General features: G+C 43.7%; 1 protein-coding gene and 1 long non-coding RNA gene across 8 annotated transcripts in view; one reads left to right on the top strand and one right to left on the bottom strand.

Moving 5' to 3' along the window:
- LOC105480242 (ectonucleoside triphosphate diphosphohydrolase 3) overlaps positions 1-24933 on the bottom strand; it is a 41483-nt gene extending 16550 nt beyond the window's left edge. For 2 of the 4 annotated variants that reach the window (XM_071091471.1, XM_071091472.1), the window contains exons 1-5: positions 24797-24814; positions 24338-24460; positions 23959-24010; positions 19619-19746; positions 10896-11013 (exon numbers count right to left, since the gene is read on the bottom strand). In XM_071091471.1, the coding sequence (XP_070947572.1) occupies positions 10896-11013; positions 19619-19746; positions 23959-24010; positions 24338-24340 (301 nt within the window). In that variant the 5' untranslated portion in view covers positions 24341-24460; positions 24797-24814. Of the gene's footprint in view, positions 1-10895; positions 11014-19618; positions 19747-23958; positions 24011-24337; positions 24461-24796 lie in introns of all 4 variants that reach the window. The other 2 variants (XM_011738825.2, XM_071091473.1) reach the window with 1 other exon arrangement.
- LOC105480241 (uncharacterized) overlaps positions 1-26844 on the top strand; it is a 52908-nt gene that overhangs the window by 7064 nt on the left and 19000 nt on the right. Inside the window, exons 4-7 of one of the 4 annotated variants that reach the window (XR_011619995.1) lie at positions 2335-2432; positions 6881-7039; positions 19604-19783; positions 24011-24132. This is a non-coding gene — a long non-coding RNA (uncharacterized lncRNA). Of the gene's footprint in view, positions 1-1770; positions 1824-2334; positions 2433-6880; positions 7040-18600; positions 18724-19603; positions 19784-24010; positions 24133-26844 lie in introns of those variants that run through there. The other 3 variants (XR_011619994.1, XR_011619996.1, XR_011619993.1) reach the window with 3 other exon arrangements.

Genomic DNA, 26844 nt, shown 5'->3' with positions numbered 1-26844 from the left:
GTATATTGAAACTCATGCATCTATCTCCCAGCTTCAACAATAATCGACTCTTATTTCATCTGTACAGTCTTCCACTTGTTCCCCACCAAGCAAACTGCAGATGTGTCATTTAATTCCCATATTTCAGTGTGTATCACAAAAAGTAAAAATTCTTTGAAAAAGCCCTAACTACAGTTGAATTATTATACCTGTACAAATTAAAAATAATTTATTTTTCTTTTCTTTTTTTTCTTTTTTCTCTCTCTTTTTTTTTTTGAGGCAGTCTTGCTCTGTCGCCCAGGCTGGATTGCAGTGGCATGATCTCGGCTCACTACAACCTCCACATCTCAGGTTCAAGTGATTCTCCTGCCTCAGTTTCCTGAGTACCTGGGATTACAGGTGTGCACCACCACACCTGGCTAATTTTTGTTTTTTTTTTTTTTGTAGAGACACGGTTTCACCATGTTGCCCAGGCTGGTCTTGAACTCCTGACCTCAGGTGATCCACCTGCCTCGACCTCCCACAGTGCTGGGATTACAGGCGTGAGCCACTATGCCTGGCCAAAAAAATAATTTCTTAATATCATGAACTATCTAGTCATGGTTCACATTGCCTCCATATCCATTCTCATTCTCATCCTCTCTCTTTCTCTTCCTCCTCCTCCTCTTCCTCCCTCCTTCTTCCTCCACCCTTTCCTCATTTGTATGAGTCAGGATCCCAATAAATTCCGTACAGTGCAATCTTAAGTCTCTTTCTGTCTATTGGTTCTGCCCTCCCTTTCTATTTTTCCTCCTAATTATTAAAAGTTTTTATTGCAATTTCTCTATCCTGAAGAATTTCCACAGTCTTGAGTTTGTCGATTGTACCCTCATAATTCAATGAACATCTTTCTTGGTCCTTTGTATTTCTATAAATTGTTAATTGAATGTAGAGGCTTGATCAGATCAGGTTTGAGTTTTTTAAAAAATATATAGGGATTAGTGTGGACTTATAATAGGAGGCACAGTGTCTGGTTGTCTCTTTTTTTGTGCTGTTAGCATTATCAGTGAAAATGGCTTAGATCCATTATTTCATTAGGGGTTGCAAATGGTGATATCTTCTTTTTTTTTCTGAGATGGAGTCTCGCTCCGTCACCTAGGCTGGAGTGCAGTGGTGTGATCTTGGCTCACTACAACCTCCGTCTTCCAGATTCAAGCGATTCTTGTGCCTCAGCCTCCCAAGTAGTTGGGATTACAAGCGCATGCCACCTTGCCTGGCTAATTTTTGTATTTTTTGTAAAGACAGAGTTTCGCCATGTTGGCCAGGCTGGTCTCGAACTCCTGGCCTCAAGTGATCCACCCTCCTCGGCCTTCCAAATTGCTGGGATTACGGGTGTGAGACACCATGCCTGGCCTGTTGCATTTTACTTTTGAGTTTTAGGTATTACTTTTTAAAAAGCGATATTGTTTTATAGTTATTAAAATAATTACATAGTTCTAACATCAGATCTACAAAACTAGGTATATTCAGAGACATCTAGATTCTCTCCTTGTCTCCTCTTCCTGTAAGTAGTTTCTTTTTTAAAAAAAGTTTAACCAATGTTTGTTTAAAATAAGCAAGTACATATATTTTTAATCACCCCAACTTCTAGATAAATGGTAATTTACTATATATACCTTTCTCCACTTTTTTTTTTTGCATTCAACAATACTTCCTAGTAGCCACTCCATAGCAGTATATAAATATTCTTCATTTCTTTTTACAGTTGCATTGCATGCCATTGCATGAACGTAACTTAATTTGTTCTCCCAGTCCAGGCTCTGAGTTTAAATAAGTCCTACTTGAAGGAAGACTAAGTATAGGACAGACAAGGAAGATGGAGGGAATATGGTCCCTCTGGAAACTTCCTTCTTTGGAATTGGTAGAGCCACTGCCTCCTTCAACGGCCCTTTCTTAACCTTTCCCACCCATCTTCTAACTACCACAAACCAATAAAAAAAACCCTGAGCTCTCTAATTACAAGTTTTACTTGGATGTGTCCATTAAGATGCACAGACATGTGGATTTCATCGACAGTGCCAGAGAAGCAAGGACAGGCTTTCCCAACCTTGGCCAAGGAGAGAGCCTCTAATGTAATCTTCTCTCCTGGGGGAATGACCTCCTACAACAGACAAATGACAGCACCATAAGCCCTGGGCTTAATGAGCTTGGTGGCTTGATCTCAGGGGTTCAGAACTGAAGTAGCTGTAAGAAACACTAATAACAACAATTAAATAAATATATATATATATATATTGTGTGTGTGTGTGTGTGTGTGTGTATATATATATATATTTTTTTTTTTTTGAGACGGAATTTTTTGCTCTTGTCACCCAGGCTAGAGTGCAATGGCATCATCTTGGCTCACTGCAACCTCCACCTCCCAGGTTCAAGTGATTCTCCTGCCTCAGCCTCCCAAGTAGCTGGGACTACAGGTATGCAGCAACAGACCCGGCTAATTTTGTATTTTTAGGAGAGACGGAGTTTCACTATGTTGGCCAGGCTGGTCTCAAACTCCTGACTTCAGTTGATCTGCTTGGCCTCCTGAAGTGCTGGGATTATAGGAGTGAGCCATTGCACCCAGCCTGTATGAATAATTTTTAATACAAAAATATATTAATCCTAAAAAAAGAATTATTTTCCCCTCTGGTGTGAAGGATTATGGATGATCTTACTTCCTTTTCTACTTTTAGATGAAGATGAGGTCTTGCTATGTTGCCCAGGCTGGTCTCAAACTCCTAGGCTCAAGTGATCCTTCTGCCTCAGCCTCCTGAGTAGCTGGGAATATAGGTGCACACCATTGTGCCTGGTTCCATTTTATTTACCTATGTTTTCTGATTTTCACACAATGAAAATATATTATTTTGTAATTAGAAAGTTATTTTAAAAAAGACACAACTCTCTCAGTAAATAAAATGTCAGATTAAGCTCTCAGGCATATTCTTATGTGACAGGTTATTTAACAGGGTTTTCTTTCCACAATGCCAATAAAAACAACAAAACTGTGCTGAACATCACAGGTAAGTGTTCATGTTCCTCATAATTCTTTTCTGTGAAACTAGTAAAATGAATCCCCATACACTGATCATTCAGCTTCAACAGTTAATCAATACACAGCCCACCTTATTTTCATCTATATGCTTTCTTTTTTCCATCTCTATGAACTATTGTAAAGAAAATCCCAGGCATTATATTAATTCATCTGCAAACACGTTAGTATATGTTTTGAAGAGGGAAGGACTCTGAAAAGTATAACCATGATACCTAAGAAAAAAATCACTCCTAAAAAAGTTCTTAATATTATTAAAGACACGTCAGTGTTCAAATTTCCCAGAATAACTTTTTCTTTATAGTGTGATGAAGAAACCAAAGTCCATACCTTGTATGTGCATTTGGATGTTTTTTAAGATTCTTTATTCTGTAACAGTCTTCATGACCCCCTTTTTTCTTGCCATTTATTTATTAAAGAAATAATTTTAATGGAGTAGCTCTCTCATTTTGGATTTTGCTGATTGGATCCGTGAGGTGTCATTGAACATGTTCCTTTATCTCCTGTGTTTTTTATAAACTGGGAGTTAATTTCTAGAAATGTGATCAGATTCAGGTTTGATTTTTTGGCAAGAGCACTTCCTAGGTGTGCTAGGTTTTTCCTACTGTACATCACCACACTGAGGGCATATCATGTCTGTCTAACTTCTTAGGTTATAAGCTCCCCATCACTTTTTACCTAATTGTGCACTTCCTCTTTCTTCAAATACCTTGGATTTGGGTTCTGAACTTCTTCTCCCCTTACTGGCTGCCATTCCTCCTAAGTTCATTTGCTGGATCCTCCTCCTCTCCCCAGCCTCTCAGTACTGGAGTGTGTAAGGCTAAGTCCTCAGATCTCTTTTCTTTAGTATCTACTCACTCCCTAGATGAGCTGGGGCTGGATATCATCTGTATTCTGATGACCCTCAGCTTTATTTCTTCAACCTCCCCATCCCCTGAACTCCTGACTTGCCTATCTGACAACCACACTCACTATATAGATCAGGAGTGAGGAAGGTATTTGACTCAATACCTGTTTTTGTATGGATTGCGAGTGAAGAATAATTTTTACATTTTCAAGTAGTTGGAAAAAAATCAAATGAAGAACAGCATTTCATGACATGAAAATTATAAGAAAATGTCAGTGTCCATAAGTAAAGTTTTTTTTTTTTTTGAAATACAAACATGCTAATTCATCTACACATTGTCTATGGCTGTTTTCATGCTAAAGGGGCAGAGTTGAGCAGTTATGACAGAGACCATATGGCCCACAAGTCTAAAATATTTATCGTCTAACTCTTTACAGAAAAAAGTTTGCTGTCCCCTGACTCACATGATTTATAGCCATCTCCAACTTAATATGCCCAAAACCAAACTCTTTAAGTCTTGCCCTGCCCCCAGTATGCTCCATTCCCAGTGTTCCCCAATCTCAGTAAATGGTGTTGTGATGCACACAGTTGCTCATATCCAAACTCTTGCTCATGCAGTATCAACTCAGATGCCTCACATCGAGTCCATCATAAAATCATGTTGGTCCTACCTTCAAAATACCTTGCAAATCTAAGCACTTCTCACCCCCTTCCCCAGAACCTTGTAAACCAAGGTTTCTCAACCTTGGTGCTACTGACATTTTGGGGTAGATAACTCTTTGTTGTGGAGGCTGTTCTGTGCATTGTACAATGCTTAGAACATTGTAGAATGGCAAGGGAAAAGGCCAAGCGTGGAAGCTGCTCAGCATTTTCTAGGAAAAGCCAAGGGGCCAGTGTGGCTGGAAGAAAGATGAGAAATGTCCTCTATGCACTAGATGCTAGCAGCACCACAGACCTAGTCATGACAATCAAAAAGATCTCCAGACATTGCAAAATGTTTCCTGGGAGACAAATTCACCTTGTGTTGAGAAGCACCAGTCAAGGACAAATTGACCATCACTTAATCTCTCACCTATACTGATTTAACAGCACTTAACTGGTGTCCTCGCTTCCCATCTTAGCCCCTGACTACGTGTTCTATATCAACTGAGCGATCCGTTAAAAACAGAAGTCATATCATATTAGTTCCCTGGTTAGAATCTTCTAATGGCTTCCCAATATACTTTGAAGAAACTTCATCTGAGTCACAGTCAAACCCTTATGACACCTCAAGGCCCTCCAAGGAGCTGGCCTTGGCTATAGCTTCAGTCTCATTTCTCATCTTTCTTCCAGCCACACTGGCCCCTTGGCTTTTCCTAGAAAATGCTGAGCAGCTTCCACGCTTGGCCTTTTCCCTTACCATGCCTCTGCTCAGCATGTTCTTCTCCCAGACATTTACATGGCTCACTGTCTCATCTCACTTTTGTCTCTGCTTAGCTGTCATATTCTTCATACTTCCCTGACAGTCCTGTTCAAAACAGCATGATCACTTTCTATTTCCCACCCTGCCTGATTTCTCTTCACATCATGTCTCCCTGACACTCGTTATATGCCCTTTATTTTTTTGTCTATTTTCTTCATTGGAATGCAAGTCTCATAACACATAACCACAGATTTTGTATATATTGTTTATTTCTGAATTCCTGGTGCCAAGAACAGTTCGTATCAAACAGCAGGCACCTAATACATATTTATTAAATCAATCAATCAATGAGACTTTCAAACCACCATACATCTCTACAGTAAGGAGATTGGCTAGTCCAATCTGGGCTAAACAAAATATAATCTGCAACAGCTGGTCTCTGGATAGCGGCTGGTGAGAGGCAAGATAGAATGGTGAAACCTTGGGAGTATGTCACCAGAGAGCCTGTTTGCATAAGGTCTATTAAGCCTCCCAGAAGGAAAAGGAGATAGGATTCACAGGCTCCTAGGATACTTGGACTTGGATACTTGGTCCCATGAGAGGAGCACGGAAATTGCTATTTCAATATGGGGAGAGAGGGTTAAACAGATGGCACAAAACTTACTTGAGGGGAAACAGAAGCCAAGACACGCGCCTCAGCTTGAGCTCCGGCCAACTATTGGCAAAGGATTTTTTTTTTTTTTTGAAATGGAGTATCACTCTGTCACCCAGACTGCAGTACAGTGGTGTGATTTCCACTCACTGCAACCTCTGCCTTCTGGGTTCAAGCAATTCTCCTGCTTCAGCCTCCCGAGTAGCTGGGATTACAGGCGCCCACCACCACGCCTGGCTAATTTTTGTATTTTTAGTAGAGATAGAGTTTCATCATGTTGGCCAGGCTGGTCTCAAACTCCTGACCTCAGGTGATCCACCCACCTCAGCCTCCCAAAGTGCTGGGATTACAGGCATGAGCCACTGCGCCCAGTGGCAAAGGATGTTTTTTAATGCTATGGTGACCTGGTTTCTGATGCAACTCTTTGAGGGATTTTAATGTAGGAGATAGTTAAGTTTAGGCTCTAGTGGAGCTTAAGTAATTTTTAGTTACTGGTTTAAAGGAAAGACATTGTGAATGTCCCTTGTGGGGAAAGGCAGCAGCAGGCATGAGTACTGCAGATGAGATGAGACATAGGCAGAGAATCCAGCACCTCCAGGGGGTGGCTTCGCCACAAGCAGCCAGAGGCACAGACACCAGCACAGAAACCGCCAGCAAAGGCAATGAACTCATGGAAAACAGTAGCAACTGGGGGTTGATACCTACTAGAAAGAAATTTCTGAGGGCCTAGGCATCTGGGAATCCCTGCTGGGTGAGCAAGCATTCATCACCCTCTTCTGTTTGGCCAAGACAGGGGAGTCCTGGGAAGTTTGCAACAGAGGAACCAGAAACCCAAATTATCCTTGGAGAAGCCACAAGTCTTTGAGGGGATGACACTTGCTGAACTTCAACTCTGTAATTTAAGCTTTAGTTTGTGGTCTTCTGTTCACTCAGAGTATATATGGATCCCTGAGACTACTGTGATCAAAGAAGGGAAGATCATTTATGGATGTGCTGTGGCCTCCATGACTCTGTGCCTCCTCAAATCACATATGCCATCCAGGGTGGGCCAAGGAACCCTTCCCCTGAGGGACTGCTGTAACACCTCCCCACGTAAGTCTTATTTTTCCCCACAGTCGTAAGGCTGTCAAGACTAACTTGATTGAATTGCCCTCCTGGGTCTAAAAACAGAGATCTTGTAACTGTGGGACAGAGTAACAAGTGGCAAGAGGATCCACCAGGAGCTCTGGATTGTGGTGCCCCACGAATAACAGCTAATGCTTATTGAGCACTTACTGTATGCCAGGCATTTCTTTTACATATATTATGTCATTTAATCTTCAAATCACTCCTATGGGGTAGGTATAACTACTATTACGTTTTTTACTTTAGAGATGAGGAAGTCAAGACTCAGAGAGGTTAGATAACTTTCCAAGGTTCACACAGTAGGGATGAGGTGAAGTCTTAATCTCGATCTTACACTCTCTTCTCTTTACTCAGAGCACGTAGTCTCTTTGAAAGGAGCAGCCTGCTGTCCTATTTCATGGTTGAAGGTGAGGAAATTGCTCAGGAGTTACCCGAGCAGATAGAGAATTGCTGGTTGAGGTCACAGCAGGCCTACAGCTGCCTGTGTCTTGTGGATAACAGTGCAAGCAACACTCAGAAAATATCTGCTGGGTGCAGTGGCTCACACCTGTAATCTCAGCACTTTGGGAGGCTGAGGCAGGAGGATGGCTTGAGCCCAGAAATTCAAGACCAGCCTGGGCAACATAGTAAGACCCCATCTCTACAAAAAATAAAATTAGCCAGATGTGGTGGCACTGTCTGTAGTCCCAGCTACTCAGGAGGCTGAGATAGGAGGACTGCTTGAACCCAGGAAGTCTAGGCTACAGCGAGCCATGATTGTGCCACTGCACTCCAGCCTGGAAGACAGAGTGAGACCCTATCTCAAAAAGAAAAAAAAAGAAGGGAAAATATCCAAGTCCCCTGTGTAGTGAACCCAAAAACATGGCGTGCAAATACCCCTTCAAATAGACTTATTGTTCCAGCTGTCAGCTTCTTCAGGGTCTGCCTGAGCTGCAGAGAGCTGCCTTGCTCAAGATGTTGCTCTTTCCAGGGTGGCAAACATCCGATGAGTGGCAGCAACAGGGGTATTACAGCCAAGCCACTTCGCATCATTTCAACCCAGTGCAGCATAACAGATCAGTTGAAGCTTCATCAGGCCTGAGTTGAAGTTTGACTTCTTTTTTTGTCCAATCCTTCTCTCTGCCTGCTTTCTGCTATAATGGTGCATCTCTAATAACCACCTTGCATTCCATAATCTGTCTCTACATCTGCTTCTGGAGAGCCTAACCTGGAACACCTGTGCATCAGGGTAGGCAAGCTCCTGGCTGCCCTCCTCGGAGGGCGGATGATCAGAATTCACTGATTATCCAAAGAAGACTCTTGGTCTCCCAGTGAGAAAGACTAACTCTGCTCCCCAAGTTTTTCAATGCCATGATCCCCATGAACTTAAAATGTTTTGGCAGCTCACTGAGGGAAACAAAGGAGGTTGCTGGGCTGGGAGGACAGGTCTGGAGTCTCTAACTTGTGGTCCTGTGGGCTCAAGGATACACTGGGCACATTCAGAACACCCTGGTTGGGAGGCTACAGGCCAACTCAAAAATCCTAATGCTCGAATGAGGAAGATAAGTGGCTTTGAAAAGGCTTACACATATACACACTCCCTAACTAGGCTCGATTACTTGGACTAATTATACACACTCCTAATTATACACACTCCCTAACTAGGCTCGATTACTTCGACTAATTACTTAATTGTAAAAGGCAAAATTATAACACTTTTCATAGAAAAATGTCTGTATGACCTCAAGATAGGAAAGGATTTCTTAAATAAAACATACAAAAAAGCAAGCCACAAAAGGGAATATTGATGGTTGTATTTACATAAGAATCAAGAAACTCTATTCATCAAGAGACATCACAAACTAAAAAGACAAACTACAAACTGTGAGAAGATATTAGCAATAATATGATAATATTAATGGCAAAGAATTCATATTTAGAATATTTATAAAGATTTCAATGAATTAGTAAGAAAAATTCAATAATTCAATAGAAAAATGAACAAAAGACATGAACATGCATTTCACAGAAAACAGAAATAGCTATAAATATATGTAAAGATATTAAGTAACCAAGAAAATACAAATGCCTATCAACAAGGAAAAATGAGGCTGGGTGCAGTGGCTCATGCATGTAATCCCAGGGCTTTGGGAGGCCAAGGCAGGTGGATCACTTGAGGTCAGGAGTTCGAGGCCAGCCTGGCCAACATGGTGAAGCCCCATCTCTACTAAAAATACAAAAATTAGCCAGGTGTGGTGGCAGGCACCTGTAATCCCGGCTACTTGGGAGGGTGAGGCAGGAGAATCGCTTGAACTCAGGAGGCAGAGATTGCAGTGAGCCAAGACTGTGCCACTGCACTCCAGCCTGGGCAACACAGGGAGACTGTCTCAAAAAAAAAAAAAAAAAAAAAAATGAGCAAGATAGTTACTCATATCAACACAGATGAATCTTTTTTTTTTTTTTTTTTTTTTTGTTTTTTTTTTTTTTTTTTTGAGGCGGAGTCTCGCTCTGTCGCCCAGGCTGGAGTGCAGTGGCCGGATCTCAGCTCACTGCAAGCTCCGCCTCCTGGGTTTACACCATTCTCCTGCCTCAGCCTCCCCAGTAGCTGGGACTACAGGTGCCTGCCACCTCGCCCGGCTAGTTTTTTGTATTTTTTTTAGTAGAGACGGGGTTTCACCGTGTTAGCCAGGATGGTCTCGATCTCCTGACCTCGTGATCCGCCCGTCTCGGCCTCCCAAAGTGCCGGGATTACAGGCTTGAGCCACCGCGCCCGGCCAACACAGATGAATCTTAAAAATCCAATGTTGTTAGTGAACAAAGCAAATACAGCATAAAATATGTTGATTCCATTTATATGAATACATGTTTGATTTTGTTTTAAAAAACAGAAACACTACATACATAAGACGAAACTATAAAGAACAAGGAAACAGTTAATATAAAACTCAGAATATGCTGTGGAAAAGGCAGGGAGCTGCATGGAGGATCATTTATTATCATTGCTGCTAATACTCCATTTCAAGGGCTGGCACCCCATGAGCCAAATCCAGTATACCACCTTTTTTTTGTACAGCCTGTGAGCTAAGAGAGTTTTTACATTTTTTAATGTTGGGAAAAAATTTACAAGAAGAATTACATTTCATGATGTGAGAATTATATGAAATTCAAAATTTCAGTGTCCATAAATAAAGCTTTACTGGAACAGAGCCATGTCCATTTGTTTATATATTGTCATTCTCTCTCTGCCTGCCCGTCAGTACACACGACTACTCCTTATCACTGTTGGAAGACAGCTTTCCATGTGTTCCTTGTGTTTCCCTCCACAGCAAAAGGCAGACATGCTCACTGCCCATTATAAATGCTTCTCTAAAATCCCAGACTTCCTTTCCTATGACAGAACCTATTGCATGAGTGCATACTCTCTGTCCCTCTTTCCATCATCCTGGGCAAATTGGGAATCAGTACCAGTGTAAGAAAATGCTGATACTCTGGGCTACTCCTGTGAGTAACAAATTATCCTTTGTTTCTGAACCAGGAGTCTTATGTCTTCCAGCACCCATGAAAATATGGCAGGGTAAAATCTCAGACCATCCACAGTTCTTGACACCACCCCTTCCCATGTATACAGATTAAAAACTTGAGGCCCAGAGAAGGGAAGTGACTAGAGCAAGTTTATTCCACTGATGAGTAGCAGCACTAGCACAAGATCTCCTATTTCCTGACTCCCAGTCCAATGCTCATTCCCTGCCTCCCAGCAACATCTAAGGACCTCTCCAGGCCTCCAAGACACTTAGAACTTCACCTTGCTTCCCATTGCAACTCCCAGACACACTTCAGTCCTTACCTTTCACACTACATTTGAAGGTTTGACTGACCACTCCGGTATTATTCTCTTTCTCTGCTGGCCATTGATACACGTAGACTGTGGTTCTAGAAGACCCGGCATCCAGCACAATACCATACTGAATAAAAAGGGAAAGGGAGAGTCAGAAATGGGCGGGACTCCTCTGATCACTGCTTTCTCGGTGGGCCACTGAAAACCCTGAGTACCTTAATCCGCACTGCTTCACTTAGGGAAGGACTGATCAATAAGAAAAACTATTTCCTCCAAACCAATTTTGTCTCCTTGGATTGTGGAGGAAGAGGATGAAGAAAGGTAGGGCAGGTTCCAGGAAATAATTATCACTTTGCCATGCATTAGAATCACCTGGAGAGCTTAAAAAATCCCCCAGTGCCAAGGCTACACCCCATACCAATTAAATCAGAATCTCTGAGAGTGGACTCAGGCATCAACAGGTTTTAAAAGTCCCAGGTGAGTCCAACACTCAGCCAAGGTTGAGAATTGTACTTCATAGATCTTGTATACAATCGGGTTGCCTGGTTCTTCCTCATTTAGACCTCTGGGGGGAGGTACAAAAGCCATCTTCATCTCAGAAGGAAAATGAATAGTCACCTGGATGCCCTATATTTCCAAACTTCTAGGTTTATCAGTCTAAAAATAAACAACCAAAATGAAAGCGTAGGAAGAAGCTATAGGAAGTTTTTCACATGGCAGAGGCATTTCTTTTTTTCTTTTTTTGAGATGGAATTTCACTCTCGTCACCCAGGCTGGAGTGCAATGGCACGATCTCAGCTCACTGCAACCTCTGCCTCCCAGGTTCAAGAGATTCTCCTGCCTCAGCCTCCTAAGTAGCTGGGATTACAGGTGTCTGCCACCATCCCTGGCTAATTTTTGTATTTTTAGTAGAGATGGGGTTTCACCATGTTGGGCAGGCTGGTCTCAAACTCCCGACCTCAGGTGATCCACCCGCCTTGGCCTCCCAAAGTGCTGGGATTACAGATGTGAGCCACTGTGCCCGGCTGAGGCATGTTAATACCTGCATCAGTGCTCAGAATTAAAGTATTCATAATTAAGGAGAAAAAAAGCAAAATAAAATAATATTGACATATTGATCCCACTTTGGCAATGTGTATGTCAACAAACGAACAGGCAGGTGTTGCTGGGCAGTGCTGGGGCTGCCTGTGTGCAGGAGAGTAGGCTGAGAGTCCTGGACCGATTTGCCCAACTTGAGCAGGCACTAGAAAGCTTCACCTGCAGGTTTGGCCCAGCCCAGGCTCTGGACCAAACCTGACCAGGAAAGAGCATGTATTAGTAGCCTATAGAGTTTGGAATTAGCAATGCATACCGAAGCCGAGTATCTGCTTGTGCTCACAGTCATCCCAGGGCATCCAGAGGCCTTCAGGGTGGCCCGAAGTCCCCCACTCCACCACCTTTGGGTTAACCTAGCCTGTCCCACAGAAGATGATGAAGCTGGGTCTGGAGGCAGGCTGACTCAGATCGATTCTTGATTTTATGATGCTGGCCTGGGTAAGTTGCCTGACCTTTCCGGGTTCCCTCATTTTTAGAGGACTTATTTGCAGAAGTAAATAGAAGGCTATATGCCTGATGCTTAGTGGCTACTCATAAATACAGGCTATTAGCATATATAGAAAAGCCAGTCAAACAAAATAAACAAATAAAATCACAAAACAAGAAAAACAGAAAAGAAAACAAAGTATCCCTCAAATCCAGATATTGCGTTAGCCCTTGTTATATCTTTTCTAATGATATATGTATATATGTATCTGGATATATACATATATCATTGTATATATGCAGTGGTGCCATCATGACTCACTGCAGCCTCAACTTCTCAGGCTCAATCGATTCTCAGCCCCAGCTTCTCGAGTGGCTGGGATTACAGGCGTGCACCATCACACCTGGCTAATTTTTGTATTTTTTGTAAAGACGGTTAAGTCATGTTTCCCAGCCTGGTCTCGAACTCCTGGGCTCAAGTGATTCACCCACCTTGGCCTCCCAAAATGCTGCTGGTATTACAGGCATGAGCCGCCGCATCTGACCATGCAATGCTCTTTTCTTAAAAGTATATCATGAACATGTCTTCCTGACAGTAGAAACAGATTCATATCACCATTTTCATACATTCATTGTATTCACTGTTAGATACAGAGTAATTTAACCAATTTCCTGATCCTATACATTTAGAAGGTTTCCAACTTTTTATTATCTGTATTACAAATGCTTGTTTTGTTTGAAATGGGACCAAATTTTTAAAAAGTTGCTCCAGCTCCTGAATCATAGCCTCTCCATTATTTTGAAATAGAACATCTGTGTCCACTGGTATGCGAATTTGGACAGTCTCTTAATCTCAGCCCTTCAGTATGATGAACATTGATCGGGATCCTGACCTGACATCCCTCATGGGGAACAAGGGTGGCATTGTTCATAATCTGTCACAGTCAGCGACTCACAAGGAGATTAAAGCACAGGTTGAAACTGAAGGCAAGAAGGAAACCAGGCACTAAATTAAAGAGGTCCGGGCCTCTATATTCTTGGTCTGCTTTCTTTCCTCCCTCCTGATCACCACCACTCCAACTGGCCCTGCCACGCCTGGTGCTGACCCATAAAACAAGAGGAGAGAGAGAATAAGTGAAAAACTATCACCTTCCTTTCCTCAAATCTTTATTCCAACCCTTCTAAAAGGGTGCATGTCTTCCCTGTGTGTGAAGCTCAGGGCTGCTGGGCCAAGATCAGAGAAGAATCGAATCCATTATCATTTGTAACTCCAGCTGGGATCCAGCTTTCACCAGGATCTGCGGCACCCAGACTTTGCTCTGTGAGACTGGAGAAACAACTGTCCCTCCGGCACCTGCTGATGTAGGCCCACCTCTACTGACTCACACTCTTCTAGCCCTACCATCATTTACTCACATTTTTGAAAGTGGGAAAAATGGTCTTTAACCAGTTTTCAGAGCTCTTTTGCCTAAACAGTGAAACTCAGTGTGATTCTTTTGGGGGAGAGGGGATGGGAATCAATTTCAGTTCAGCTAGCCAGTTGATGTTTGGATAAAAAGTAATAAGTAATCTTCTGTCTAATGCAGTGTCAGAAAAAATCATGGCTTGAATGTGGATCTGAAGCAGTGGGTTAACTAAAAGGAAACAGTCTTTCAGTTTAGAAATGTATAGAATCAGGAAATTGGCTAAATTACTCTCTATCTAACAGTGAATGCAATTAATGTTAACTGAAAGGGCCAGTCTCCGTGGTCCAACACTTAAGGATTGGGTGATCTGTCTAAAGCAATAGCAAAAGCAGAGTCATAAGGTCAACTTTCTTAGATTTGTTTATTATTATTATCATTATTACTATGATAATAAGAATAGTAGTAGTAATAAATCTTGTCCAGCACTTATTCTAGGCACTGCAGAAAGTGCTTTGTGTTATTGCCTGTATAAGACATATGTCATGTCATGTCATATCATATCATATCATTCGACACATGGGCAAACTGAGGCTTACAGTAGTACATAAATGCCCAAGATCACAGACCTCAGATCAAGCCTGAGTCTAACGGACTCTAAAACTTGTACTCAGAGCCATGATGTTTTCACTGAGCTCCAAGGAAACCAAGTCTAATGGTGTGACTGTTCAGTAATCAGGCGCTTTGCAGACTTTCTTATTTAAACAAAAAGTCCCTTGAAAGTAAACTCTTAGTTAAGGGGTGTGCAGATCTGGCTGGAAAAGAGGACCCATTTTTATAAGGAGCCCGAGTTTTTCTGAAAAAAAAAAAGAAAAGAAAAAAGAAACTAAGTATTCAACTCTTGCTCTCCAAGAAATAGACCAGGGTGAGCTACAAGGCACCAGAAATCCACGCTGATGAGCAAGGCTCAATGAGGGAATGATTTCAACACAGACTGGGCCAGTGGTTGTGCTTTGGAGAGTAATGGCTGAGCATGGGAGTGTAGACTAAAATGGCTTATGATCTTGAACCTAGTGTGGGGAACTAATATGGACTGAGCAGGTCACAGTGGAAAAGCCCATCCTTAAAACTTTAAGACTGTGCAGAACCCATCTTCAGCAGTGACATCACATGGCTGCAAGAGACAGTTCAATAGTATTGATTACTGGGCTGAGAAGCTCTAAAGTTCTAAAGGGTAGGGAGGGCGAAGCCTCAAGAGGAAGGTGTTGGACTTCATGATAATAAAGCGCGGGAGTGGGGGCTGAGTGAAAATTACAAGTGATGGCATCATGTTTACTCTTCAAGCTTGTGGAGCAAGTCAGACCAGTAACACAAGAGACTTGGACATTTTTGCCCCTTGACTGCGTTTTAATAGTTCTGCCCATAACCTCACATAAGCCAAGGTTAGGCAAGCCAAGGTTAGATTTAATAGCCAGGTATGACCTTGCATGAGAATCCCCTGTAACATTTCAGAGCCCTCCAGATAGGCTGTTGTAGAGCTGGCCCTTTAGAACCAACTGTCAGCTGCACACAAAAGCAAAACAGGGCTCATGGTATAAAAAAATAAACATAACAAATAATGTAAAATCCCTCGTATTTGCTCAACTTCATCACCTGCAATGCTCTTCAAAACAAAAAAAGACAGATCTCTCCATATCCTGAGAAAAACTGCATGTGGAACACTCTCTTCCAAAGCTGTCATTCTGTTTCTGGTTCAACTGGCCCAGAACATCTGTCTTTTCTCACATTTAATCCACCCAATTAAGCAGAATGGACCTTCCGAGCTCATCTTCCCATGTTTTACAATTTCCTGCCCCTCGCAATGGTGGCTAGGGTCTGTTAGCAAGATTCAGAAGAGATTTTAAATCCCCTCTTTGAACTGCCTGCTAATTGGTGGAGGGTGTGTCTCCTGGTTCCTCCAAACCCTTGTTTAAGACCACTGTTGTCTGTTCTCTTTTCTTTCCTTTACACCAGTTCTGCTGTTTTCAATCTGTGTAACTACGGGAAGCTATTTGCCCTTTCTTTTCCTGTTTTCTCATCTGCAATACAGGGATAGTAACAATATTATTTACATGGAGTAGTCACTGGCAATTCTCTGCCCACATCCCCTCAGACCTTACTACTGTGATGTACAACCATCCATCTTCCACCTGCCTGAAGGCTTTATCTAGTGGCCCGAGTCTACCTGATCACAAAATATGCCAGAAAGACTAGAGAGTTAACATCCAGGGAGCAGCCTCTCAGCTAATGACTGATGGAAGTTGGTAGATAAATATGCCCTTGAGTGGGATATCTGGGAGGTACATGCCTGTATGCCCCTTGATATGGGACAACTTTGAGGTCTCTGTACCATCTCACAGGGTCCCAAGCAGGACTGAGTCCCAGTTGCCCACAGTGCTGACCTGCTGCATAACAGGCCCTCTCTTGGCTGCCTGCCCATCTCAGCTCCCTAGTCCCACACCAGTGTTTCCCGGGATCATCCCCAGATGATCTACTTGCATGTATGTCTTTGACTTGGAGAGCCCAACCTAAGACACTAGCATTCAACATGTGTGGTCTTCTCCTTCAACAGTGCCCTCTAGACTGCCCAGGGATCTATTTTTCTCTACTCATTTTACTAGTCTTCCATCTGATTTTCTCTACTCATTTTCTAGTCTTCCAGCAAGAACAGAGGGCTTGCCTGTTACTGTCCAGAACAAGTAGAAGCCATCAGCTGGCAACTGCCTTAACCAGCCCATTTCTAACATTTGTAGGATTAGAGACAAAATTTTATGAATAGAGGCTTCTGCCCTGTCACTTTCCCAAACCTGTTCTCTTCCCACCCCTGGCAAATCTACAGAATAAAGAGCCCATGCATCTGTGTGGGGACAGTTCAGACCACACGGCTATGCTCTGTTTACACTCCCTGTAAGCAGCTGCCTCTTGGCCACCCCTCAGACCACTGGTGATGTCCACCTTCTGGAGGTCCATGAAGACCCTAAATTCTGAAGTCTTGGGCACCACAGTATGTTCTAGAAGGGGAAGTATGGGCTCTGGGTAAGCATATTCCTTTGGGTCATAGAGAGAGATAACCCTGAAGTGCAGCTAGAGCTGGTCTTTCTGAAATGTGGGGCCCAGGGCAGGCAGCCCAGCTATCAGGGTCTAAGGGTGGTATTAGGCTTAACTCCTCGCCCTCAATTCAACAAACCTTCCTGCATCTGCATCCAGCCTCCCTGCCTTCACTCCTGTGCAAAGCAAGAAGTGTTCTCCTATCTGAGGTCAATCCCTTCCCTCCACTTGGATCTCCATTCAGAACTCAGGGTCAGGGAGAAGTGGGAGACAGTGAAGAGAGCCCTGGCCTTGGGAACACAAAGAACCAGGTTTCAGTTCAGGACCTGTCATTCACTGACCAAACCCGGCCCACCTTCTATGGTTGGCATAAGACCTAAGTGACATAATCAGGGACAAGTGCTCACTTAACTGAATAGCACTATACGAAGTGTAAAGAGATATTACTCTTAGTTGCAGCTGGGCGCGGTGACGCATGCCTGTAATCCCAGCACTCTGGGAGGCCGAGGTGCGTGGATCACCTGAGGTCAGGCGTTCAACACTAGTTTGGCCAACACAGTGATGTACTAACATGGTCTGTACTAAAAATACAACAAAAAAAATAGCTGGGTGTGGTGGCGGGCACCTGTGATCCTAGCTACTTGGGAGGCTGAGGCAGTAGAATCACTTGAACTGAGGAGGTGGAGGTTGTGGTGAGCCAAGATCGCGCCACTGCTCTCCAGCCTAGGGGACGGAGCAAGACTCTGTCTCAAAATAAAAAACATATTACTCTTACTTGCAGTCCTTTTTTTTTTTTTTTTTTTTTGAGATGGAGTCTCGCTCTGTCGCCCAGGCTGGAGTGCAGTGGCACCATCTTGGCTCACTGCAAGCTTCGCCTCCCAGGTTCATGCCATTCTCTTGCCTCAGCCTCCTGAGTAGCTAACTGGGACTACAGGTGCCCACCACCAGGCCTGGCTAACTTTTTGTATTTTTAGTAGAGACGGGGTTTCACCATGTTAGCCAGGATGGTCTCAATCTCCTGACCTCATGATCCGTCTGCCTCGGCCTCCCAAAGTCCCAATTTTATATACGGTAGTTTATAAAAGGCAGTGCCTGGAGCTTGGGAAAACAGCTTCTTTTAGGCCTTAGCTAGTATCTTTGGACAATCGGGTAATTTGCTTTCTTCTCATTATTGGGTGATTGCATAAGGTTGTTTTTTTTTTTTCTTTTTTATTCATGTTATTAATGAGGGCTGAGATTCTTAAATAAAATATCTTATCAGGGAACTAAATGCTATTATATTATCTACTGGAGATTTTACTCTAATCTTTTAGAAAAGCCACCTTAGAATGTTAGCTCAAACCCGTCCTGAGAGTCCAAAACAATATTAGTTTCTTTTCTTTTAAAAAGTCTATGTATTTCAAATATTACCTTTGAATAGTCACTAACAGTAGGAAGATATGGAAAAGACTTGCGAGGTCAAGTGTAAAGGTTAAATGAGATTCAAAGAACATGGCTGAATTACCTGGTCCCTACGGCACAACTAAGAAGGGTTTGTACAATTTTAATGAGTCGAAAAACAAAGAAGAGTTATAAAACAGAGACTATAAATGGACCTCAAAGCCTAAAATACGTACTATTTGACCCTTTGTGAGAAATGTTTGCTGACCCCTACCTAAAATGATTGGAGGACTCATCAACTCGCTTCACCTTTCCTTTATCAGCCTCTCATGGAATCACCTCCCGTCTCCAACGGCATCCTCAGAGCCAAGCTTGGGGGATGTATTATGATTCTGAGCCTAAAGATCATTTGGTGATGGACTTGTTGAGAGCTAAGAGGGGCCTCTGGGACTAAGCACAAGGTCCTGAGTAATTTTTTTTGGTGGGGGCGGGATTGTTGAGCGAAGTATTGGAAGGATCACAGCACATGTTCTAGACTCAAGAGTAGCAGCACAAATAGAGCTCAAGGAGACCTTCTCAAGTTCTTGATTTTTTTGTTCACTCAGCCTAGGCCAGAAGAGGTGCCTTGGTCTCCTGGTCTTGACTTGTTTTTTCCTTTTTTTGGAAATTTTTTTTTTGGTAGAGATGGAGTCTCTCTAATTGCCCAGGTTGGTCTTAAACTCCTAGGCTTAAGCAATCCTTCTGCTTTGGCCTCCCAAAGTGCTGAAATTGCAGACATGAGCCACTGTGCTCAGCCTTGGTCTTTACTCATTATCAGGGTTGTGTGCTTGGGAGAACAAATAAACTGGTCAAAATGGAAACTGTACTAACCAGTAAATTTTTTTTATTTTTATTTTTATTTTTTATTTTTTTGGTAGAGACGGGTTTCACCATGTTGCCCAGGCAAGTCTCAAACTTTTGGGCTCAAGCGATCCACCTGCCTCAGCCTCCCAAAGTGCCAGGACTACAGGCATGAGCCACTGCACCTGGCTGAACTGGTAAATCTTTGATAGCCATCTGCAACTTTTGGTTACAAATTTTAGCTTTGGAGTCAGAAGTCAAAGCAAGACAACACAGTCTTTGGAGAAGGTGTCACTACCCTCAATTTGTAGCCTCAAATATCACAAACCCAGCATGTCCAGACCTTCTCCCTTGAGTCTTACACTGCCTTCTCCTGGCTGAAGCCAGAAATGAGGGTGGGGGAAAGGATTTTCTGCTCTTCTAACTCATGGTTTTGGAATAATTGATTTCTTCCCCTTTATGCCCATTTCTTCCCTTTGTTGCCAGTCCCTTCACACTTACCTTCAGTCCTGGAGGGAGGACCTCTTGTTTGTGGATCTGGATGACAGTGATACTCACAAGCACCACAATACTCACAAGCAAGACCACCAAGGCAATAATGGTTGGAGTTCGGTAGAGGGCCTTGAGGCCTAAAACGAGAAGACCCAGAAGGCACTTGAGGGGAAGGTAAAAACCAGGCACTGGTATTCTTTGTAGAATCGATGGACTGGCCCCATAATCACATGCATAAACCACTTTCTTTGGTGTTAGCGAGACCCACACTTCTAAGACGGAGTAGCAAATAAGCTCCCCTTCTCCCCAGTTTTGGGGGAAGGACAAACAGTACGCATTTGCCCTTCCTCACAAATTGTGTACTAAAACAGTGTTGCAGGGAAGGTATGCATGGTCTAGTTTTCTGATATTGTGGTTATCCCTGAGATGAATTACAATAACATTCGTTTTACTTTTTTCTTTTCTTTCTTCCTTCCTTTCTTTCTTTCTTTCTTTCTTTCTTTCTTTCTTTCTTTCTTTCTTTCTTTCTTTCTTTCTTTCTTTCTTTCTTTCTTTCTTTCTTTCTTTTCTTTCTTTCTTTCTTTTCTCTCTCTCCTTCCTTCCTTCCTTCCTTCCTTCCTTCCTTCCTTCTTTCTTTCTTTCTTTCTTTCTTTCTTTCTTTCTTTCTTTCTTTCTTTCTTTCTTTCTTTCTTTCTTTCTTTCTTTCTTTCTGTCTCTCTCTCTCTCTCTCTCTCTCTCTCTCTTTCTTTCTTTCTTATGGAGTCTCACTCTATCGCCCAGCTTAGACTGCTGTGCTGTGATCTCGGCTCACTTCAGCTTCTGCCTCCCAGGTTCAAGCGATTCTCCTGCCTCTGCCTCCTGAATAGCTGAGATTACAGGTGCGTGCTACCACGCCAGTCAATTTTTGTATTTTTAGTAGAGACGGGGTTTCACCATGTTGGCCAGGCTGGTCTCGAACTCCTGGGCTCAAGTGATCTGCCTGTCTTGGTCTCCTAAAGTGCTGGGATTACAGGCATGAGCCACCATGCCCAGCTAACATTTGTTTTAATGGAGATTCAAAAAATCTATTTTTAAAAAATTAAACCAGGTGATAGAATATTTCATTTAAAAATAATCTCAGTTAAAGAAAAAGAAATTAGGCTGGGCTGATGGCTCACCCCTGTAATCCCAGCACTTTGGGAGGCCAAAGTCAGCACTTTGGGAGCACTTGAGGTCAGGAGTTCAAGACCAGCCTGGCCAATATGGTGAAACCCTGTCTCTACCAAGAAATACAAAAATTAGCCAGGTGTGGTGGCATGCGCCTGTAGTCCCAGCTACTCGGGAGACGGAGGTGGGAGAATTGCTTGAAGCCGATAGGTAGAGGTTGCAATGACTTGAGATCACACTACTACACACCAACCTGGGTGACAGAATGAGACCTTGCCTCAAAAATAAATAAATAAATAGATAAATAAACAAACAAAATAAAAAATTAGCACTATACTATACCGAGATGATTTCATTTATTTGAAGTTCTAAAGTAGGCAGGTAACAGGAATCAGAATAGTGATTGCCAGGGGGTGGAAGTTGGGGCAGGGATTCACTGGGAAGGAATATGTGGGTACTTTCTTGGGGTAATGGCAATGCGCTATACATTATAGCATTGTGGGGTATATGGATGTGTGTATTTGTCAAAACTCATCAAACCTTTCAAAGTCCTTTGGAGAAAACTTGAAAATGAAAGCAAATCAGTGTCTTAGGTATAATTTCCCTTAAAAAAAAAGATTCTTATAAATTGCCCTTACTATTCTAAAAACATACTTTTAGAAGGCAAGAAACCCAACTTAGGGGCACAACTTAAGATCTATCCATTTCACTGAATAGAAGTTATATCTAATTTTTAAAAAAGATAAAAAGACATTCAATGAAAATATTGACTAAATAATAATCTTGGGCCGGGTATAGTGGCTCATGCCTGTAATCCAGGCTGAGGTGGGAACATACTTGAGGCCAGGCATTAGACACCAGCCTGAGCAACATAGTGAGACCCCATCTCTACAAAAAATGAAAAAATATCAACTGCGCATGTGGTGCACACCTGTAGTCCAAGCTACTCAGGAGGTTGAGGCTGGAGGATCCTTTGAGCCCAGGAGCTCAAGGCTGCAGTGAGCTGTACCACTACATTCCAGCCTGGCGACAGAGTGAGACCTTGTCTCTAAAAAAATAATAATAATAGTCTTGGTAGAACTACTGGGACATAAGCATAAATGACACCCAAATGGTTGAAATATGATGAACACTAATAGAAGGATCACTAGATTCATCGAATTCCAATATATATCTAATCAATTGGCTATCTAAATGTAAATTAATTAAAATAAAATAAAATAAAAACGCAGTCTCTCAATCTTACTAGCCACATTTCCAGTGTTCAATAACCACGTGTGGGCTAGTGGCTACTATATTGGACAGTGCAGCCATGTAACATTTTCATCATTATAGGAAGATCAACTGAACAGCAATTTGATAGATCCTGTCTTATTCCAGAACATTATTCCTAGATCATCATAACCTATGCTTTACCCTTTCATTATTTCTGTAAGACATTTGCCCAGAAGAAAAAAAGGGCGTGTCTATGCACCCAGGATATAATCAGATTCAGCCCACAAATTCAGTCACATCACAACATTTGCTACAGGAGGGCAGTCACGCAGTAGGTCTTCGTGGCTCAGAACAACTAACTCTTTCCATCTCAACTGATTCCCCTGCAGTGTAGCTGCAGTCACAGACACTTCTTGGTGTCAAAGTTGGTCACTTAACACCTTAATCCTCCTACCTTGTCATTGAAAGTGTAAACTAGTACAGCATCAATGGAGGGCAGTTTGTCAATATTTATCAGAACTGCAAATAAGCATGCCATCTGACTCACAATCCAACTTTTGGAAAAATATCCCACAGAACCAGCTCCACATGTGTAAAATGACTTAGACACAAGGTTACTCATTACAGAATTGTGGGTAATAGCAATGGAAAGGAGAGCCAACTGCCATGGAGTTGACCTGCAGAGCATATGAAGAGGTCCTATATCACTTTTCTGTGATTCCAAATAAAAGTACAAGAACCAGCCAGGAACCAGTTAATCCACAGAGGCGAACTTTTGCATCAGCTTTCAAAGAATGCATTTGTCAGTGTCAGCTATAGAAGTTTAAGGGATTTTTTCCCCCTAATAAAATGTGGTAGAAATTTAATCTGCCAAGTTAAACTTTTCCTTTGGAAGGAATGTAACAGGTTAGTCTATATGAGTGATGTTACAATCTCTGTGTTAACATTTCAAAGTGTTTCAGGGGAAAACCTAAAAATCAAAGGAAAACAGCTCCTCACGTGCAATCTCCCTTTACAAAAATAAAAGTTCACATAGATTGCCCTTACTATCCTAAAATCATATCCTTTTAGAAGACAAGAATACCCAGTTCAGGGGCATGACTAAAGAATGTCTATCCATGGGGAAGGAGTGTGTGATATGTATGCAGTTTCCTGACCACAGCTACGTGGCTGGCCTCCTAAGTCTTCTGTGTTTCAGCAGTTTTCAAGTAAAAAGCTATGATTACCTTAAGCAAACCCTTGTCCCAGCAGAAAAGCTTATTACAAAGCAAAATGGACGAGACCAGGTCTTATTCATTTAGGAAATGCAGCCTAGAGCTGCGCTGTCATTAGGGCTGGACAAACATGGTAATTGCAAGGTACCTACCTGAGCGTGGAGAAGCCAGAGCCTTCTGGGCTTCCACATGAGCAACTCCAAAAAGTACTCTAGAGACAGGCGGGGCAAGCTTAGAAGTGTGTGTGTGTGTGTGTGTGTGTGTGTGTGTGTGTGTGTGCGCGCGCGCGCGCGCTGGTGCCTGCGAGTTTGAGAAAATCCCGCACTCCTGCCTGCAGTATCAATCATAACAACACTGACCCACGGTGAGGGGTGGGGGTGTTGTAGGCACTGTGCCAGCAACATTTGGATGGGAATACAGGAAAGATCCAAGTACTTTACAATTGATCACAAAATCAACAATACAGTATTCTAAAGCAAACCTTACATACAGCTAGGTAAGGGAAACCACAAGGGCCAAATTAATGGATTATACAAACCGGAAAAACCTTTTAAGTGAAACATGCATGTTAGTCCTTGTTTTGTGTGGCTTTGATGAAGAGCATTACTTTTATTTGAGGAATGCCAGTGACGAAACCCAGTTGAATACTGAGTCTCAAACCAACAAAGTTAAACAATAATTTGCAGGGGATATGGATGAAAAACTGTGGGCCGAACCTGGGATTCTCTTGCGATTTGGCAAAACCACGCTTGCTGCCTGCTGAGAGATACTAACCTGCTTGCTCACATGGTTGGCGGGTCAGCACAGTGAACATCTTTTCTCCCAGCTGCAGGGGAGAGAAGACAGGATGTCAGTAAGTCCACGGCCCCCGACCTCAGAAGTTTAAAGAACGAGCACAGGTTCAGACAAAACCCATTCTACTTCCTCCAAATCAAAACCTCATCCCGGGAAAGGTCAGCCCAACCCAGGACTTCAGAGACAGCCCCAAAGCTGGAGCTGAAATTCCATGTCATCTCCCCAAATGCAAGGAAATCAAACATAGATTTGCTGAAACTTCAAACTGAAAAGATTTTCCGAAAAAAAGGTCTTTTTCTGCAGATTGTTCCACCTGTACACACACCCAAGAAAGAATAAATCTTCCCCCTATTATTACCATTCATAGGGCTGAGGCGGGGCTTTTCTTCAGAACATCAGCAAGGAAGGTTTTTGTGTGTTCGTGGATCGCGAGCCTGGAGCCTCTCTTTAAAGCCCCGGGAGGGGAGTCTTTAGCTGCTGGCTGGAAATTGCAAAGGGATGTCGGGGCCCTGGGATCCAGCCCCCACCAGGATCTGGGGTCACCGCTCTGGACTGCGTCTCTGCATAGCCGCAGGCATCTAAGCGCCCAGCACATCTGCGGATCCGTGCAGGCAGTCGGTAAAGACGCGCCCACCCGTCGTGGGCATGGCAGGGACCACCTCCCCCCTCCCAAGGATTTAGGGCTCGCGTGCTTCAGTCTCTTCCTCTGGCCCTCTGAGGAAATCCGATTTTGTTTCCTTGCCCCTCAACTCTTAGTCTCACGCAGCACCCCCGACTCCTTCCTTGGCAGCTCAGACGCCGGGTTCCCTGACCTTACCTATGCGGAGCCGATTCGGAGGAGGCGACTAGCGCTGCCGCAGAGGCTGCCGGCGGCCAGCGCTGAGGAGGTGTCAACCTAGAACACCGGAGGCGGCGCCGGGTGAGGCGGGGCGGCGGCGGGGGCGGGGCGGCCTCGGCCTGGGACCTCCTCCCGCGTCCGTGTCAAGGCCAAGGGCCTCTTCACCTTCTTTTCTGGTTGCTCTCACCTTCACACCCAGCCCTCGATGGAAGGGGAAGGGAGAGAGAGCGCGCCTCTTGCCGAAAGACCGACCCTGCCTGCCCCGAGAGCCTTCTGTCCCCCTCCAGGTCCAAGCCAAACAGCACTTCACCTTTCCTCTTTCAGTTTCCTCCACGCTCACCTCTACCTGAAGTCAGAGAGGACAGAGCCGCCAGGCCTTGCCCTGAGAACCCACTGGAGCCTATGTGGGTGAGGGGGAAGGGAGGTGTCTATTATCTGCCTCCCTCTTGCATCTGTGTCAAGACCAAGAACCTTTTGATCTGTCTTCTAGTTACCTCCATTGTCACCCCCACCCTAGGGGAAGGGAAAATGGGCAAAAGGCCAGGCAGGGACTGGGCACTCTGTGGGTGTGCATGACCTCATGCGGTCCCCCGGTGGGTGGCTCCTGTGGTCTGTCTCTCCATGGGGTGGAGTGGAGTCAAACACCTGTAATGTTGGGAGTGAGACCAATAGGCAGGCTGGCCCCTAGGTCACTTGGGCCTAAAGCACAAAGTATGGCAGGCACATTCCCTTTCATACTTAGCAGAACCGCCTTGGCCATGCCCAGGGACATTCTTGTTGTTTACTGGGCAATGCTCTGCCCTACCCCATTTAACACGGGTGTCATAAGGCCAAAATTCAAGACAAGCACAGCCCGGAAGAGGCAAAACAGAAAAGATAACAAAAAGGCAGCATGCGGGCTACGTTGATCCAAACACCCCAGGGGTCTGTCTCAGTGTACAGCAGCAGGCAGCCGCCCTGCTCCTCTGAGTGACCCCAAAGACCCTTGGAGTGATCCCAGCAAGAGGCCTAAGCAGGCCCTGTTTGACCATCCCTTCTTGTGGTTCCTGCATGCCTGGAAGGAAGAGCTGAATCCCTGGTTATACCCTGCGATGGCCTGCTTTCTCCTAGAAATCCACTAATTTCCTGTCCTGTGCAGGTGGGGCCAAAGTCCCTGAGACAAGAAGTCCTTAAGATAGGAATGCCCCTGCTTTGAGACCTGTGAGCCCAGAGAGGTGGGCCCCAAGCCTGAGCTATGTCACCAAGCCTGAGCTATGGTCACTCACCCAGAGTTGGATGGAGGTGGACCCCGTTGGGGGATTGGGACAGGGTCTGCACTGGCGGTATCAGACATTCAGTGAATACTTGCTGAATTAAAAGACTTGTTTTCTTTGAAAGCTGTGGGCCAGTGAAACGTAAGGCATATGGCTGGCAGCTGAAGTCTGTCTGCACCCAGGAGGCTGTAAGTACACAAACAGCTGCTGGCAGTGCACCCAGACCTGAGCTCAGTAAGATAGCCCCAGTGGGTGAATGACTAACCTTAGCATCCCCAGTGACTTCCCAGGGGCTGGGAAAAGGTTTCCAGGCCTAATGGGCCTTGAAATGCAGTTAGTGCTAGTATATAAAAATAACAGAGTTCAGTTCATGCCAGCTTTCCTCTCTGCTTGCATCAACCTACAGACCTTGTAAGTGTGAGCATCAGCCTCCTTTGAGAGCCCTGTTGTCTCTAATTCTCCTTTTATTTTTCCAAGCTTTTCTGGAAACTCTCTGCTCCAGGCACTGTGTCAAACTCCTTTGCAGCTTCCAAAGTAGACCTAGTCATTCAAAGGCATTTCCTCATTGACCTTCCACATGCAAGAACACACACACACACACAGACACACACACACTCACCTTTGTGAGTTTTCCTGATTATCAAATAATACAGATTTGCCTTACCAGTTATCAAAACATATTGTAAAGTTACAGTAATAAAAACAGCCTGTCTTGGGCACAGGAATATACTGAGAGATCTAAAGAACAAAAAAGATAGGCCACAACAGACTATT

The sequence above is a fragment of the Macaca nemestrina genome, chromosome 2 (genome assembly GCF_043159975.1).
Source record: "Macaca nemestrina isolate mMacNem1 chromosome 2, mMacNem.hap1, whole genome shotgun sequence".
Classification (NCBI taxonomy): Eukaryota; Metazoa; Chordata; class Mammalia; order Primates; family Cercopithecidae; genus Macaca; species Macaca nemestrina.
The sequence above is the reverse complement of the archived record's forward strand: the minus strand, read 5'-3'. Positions and strand labels throughout refer to the sequence as shown.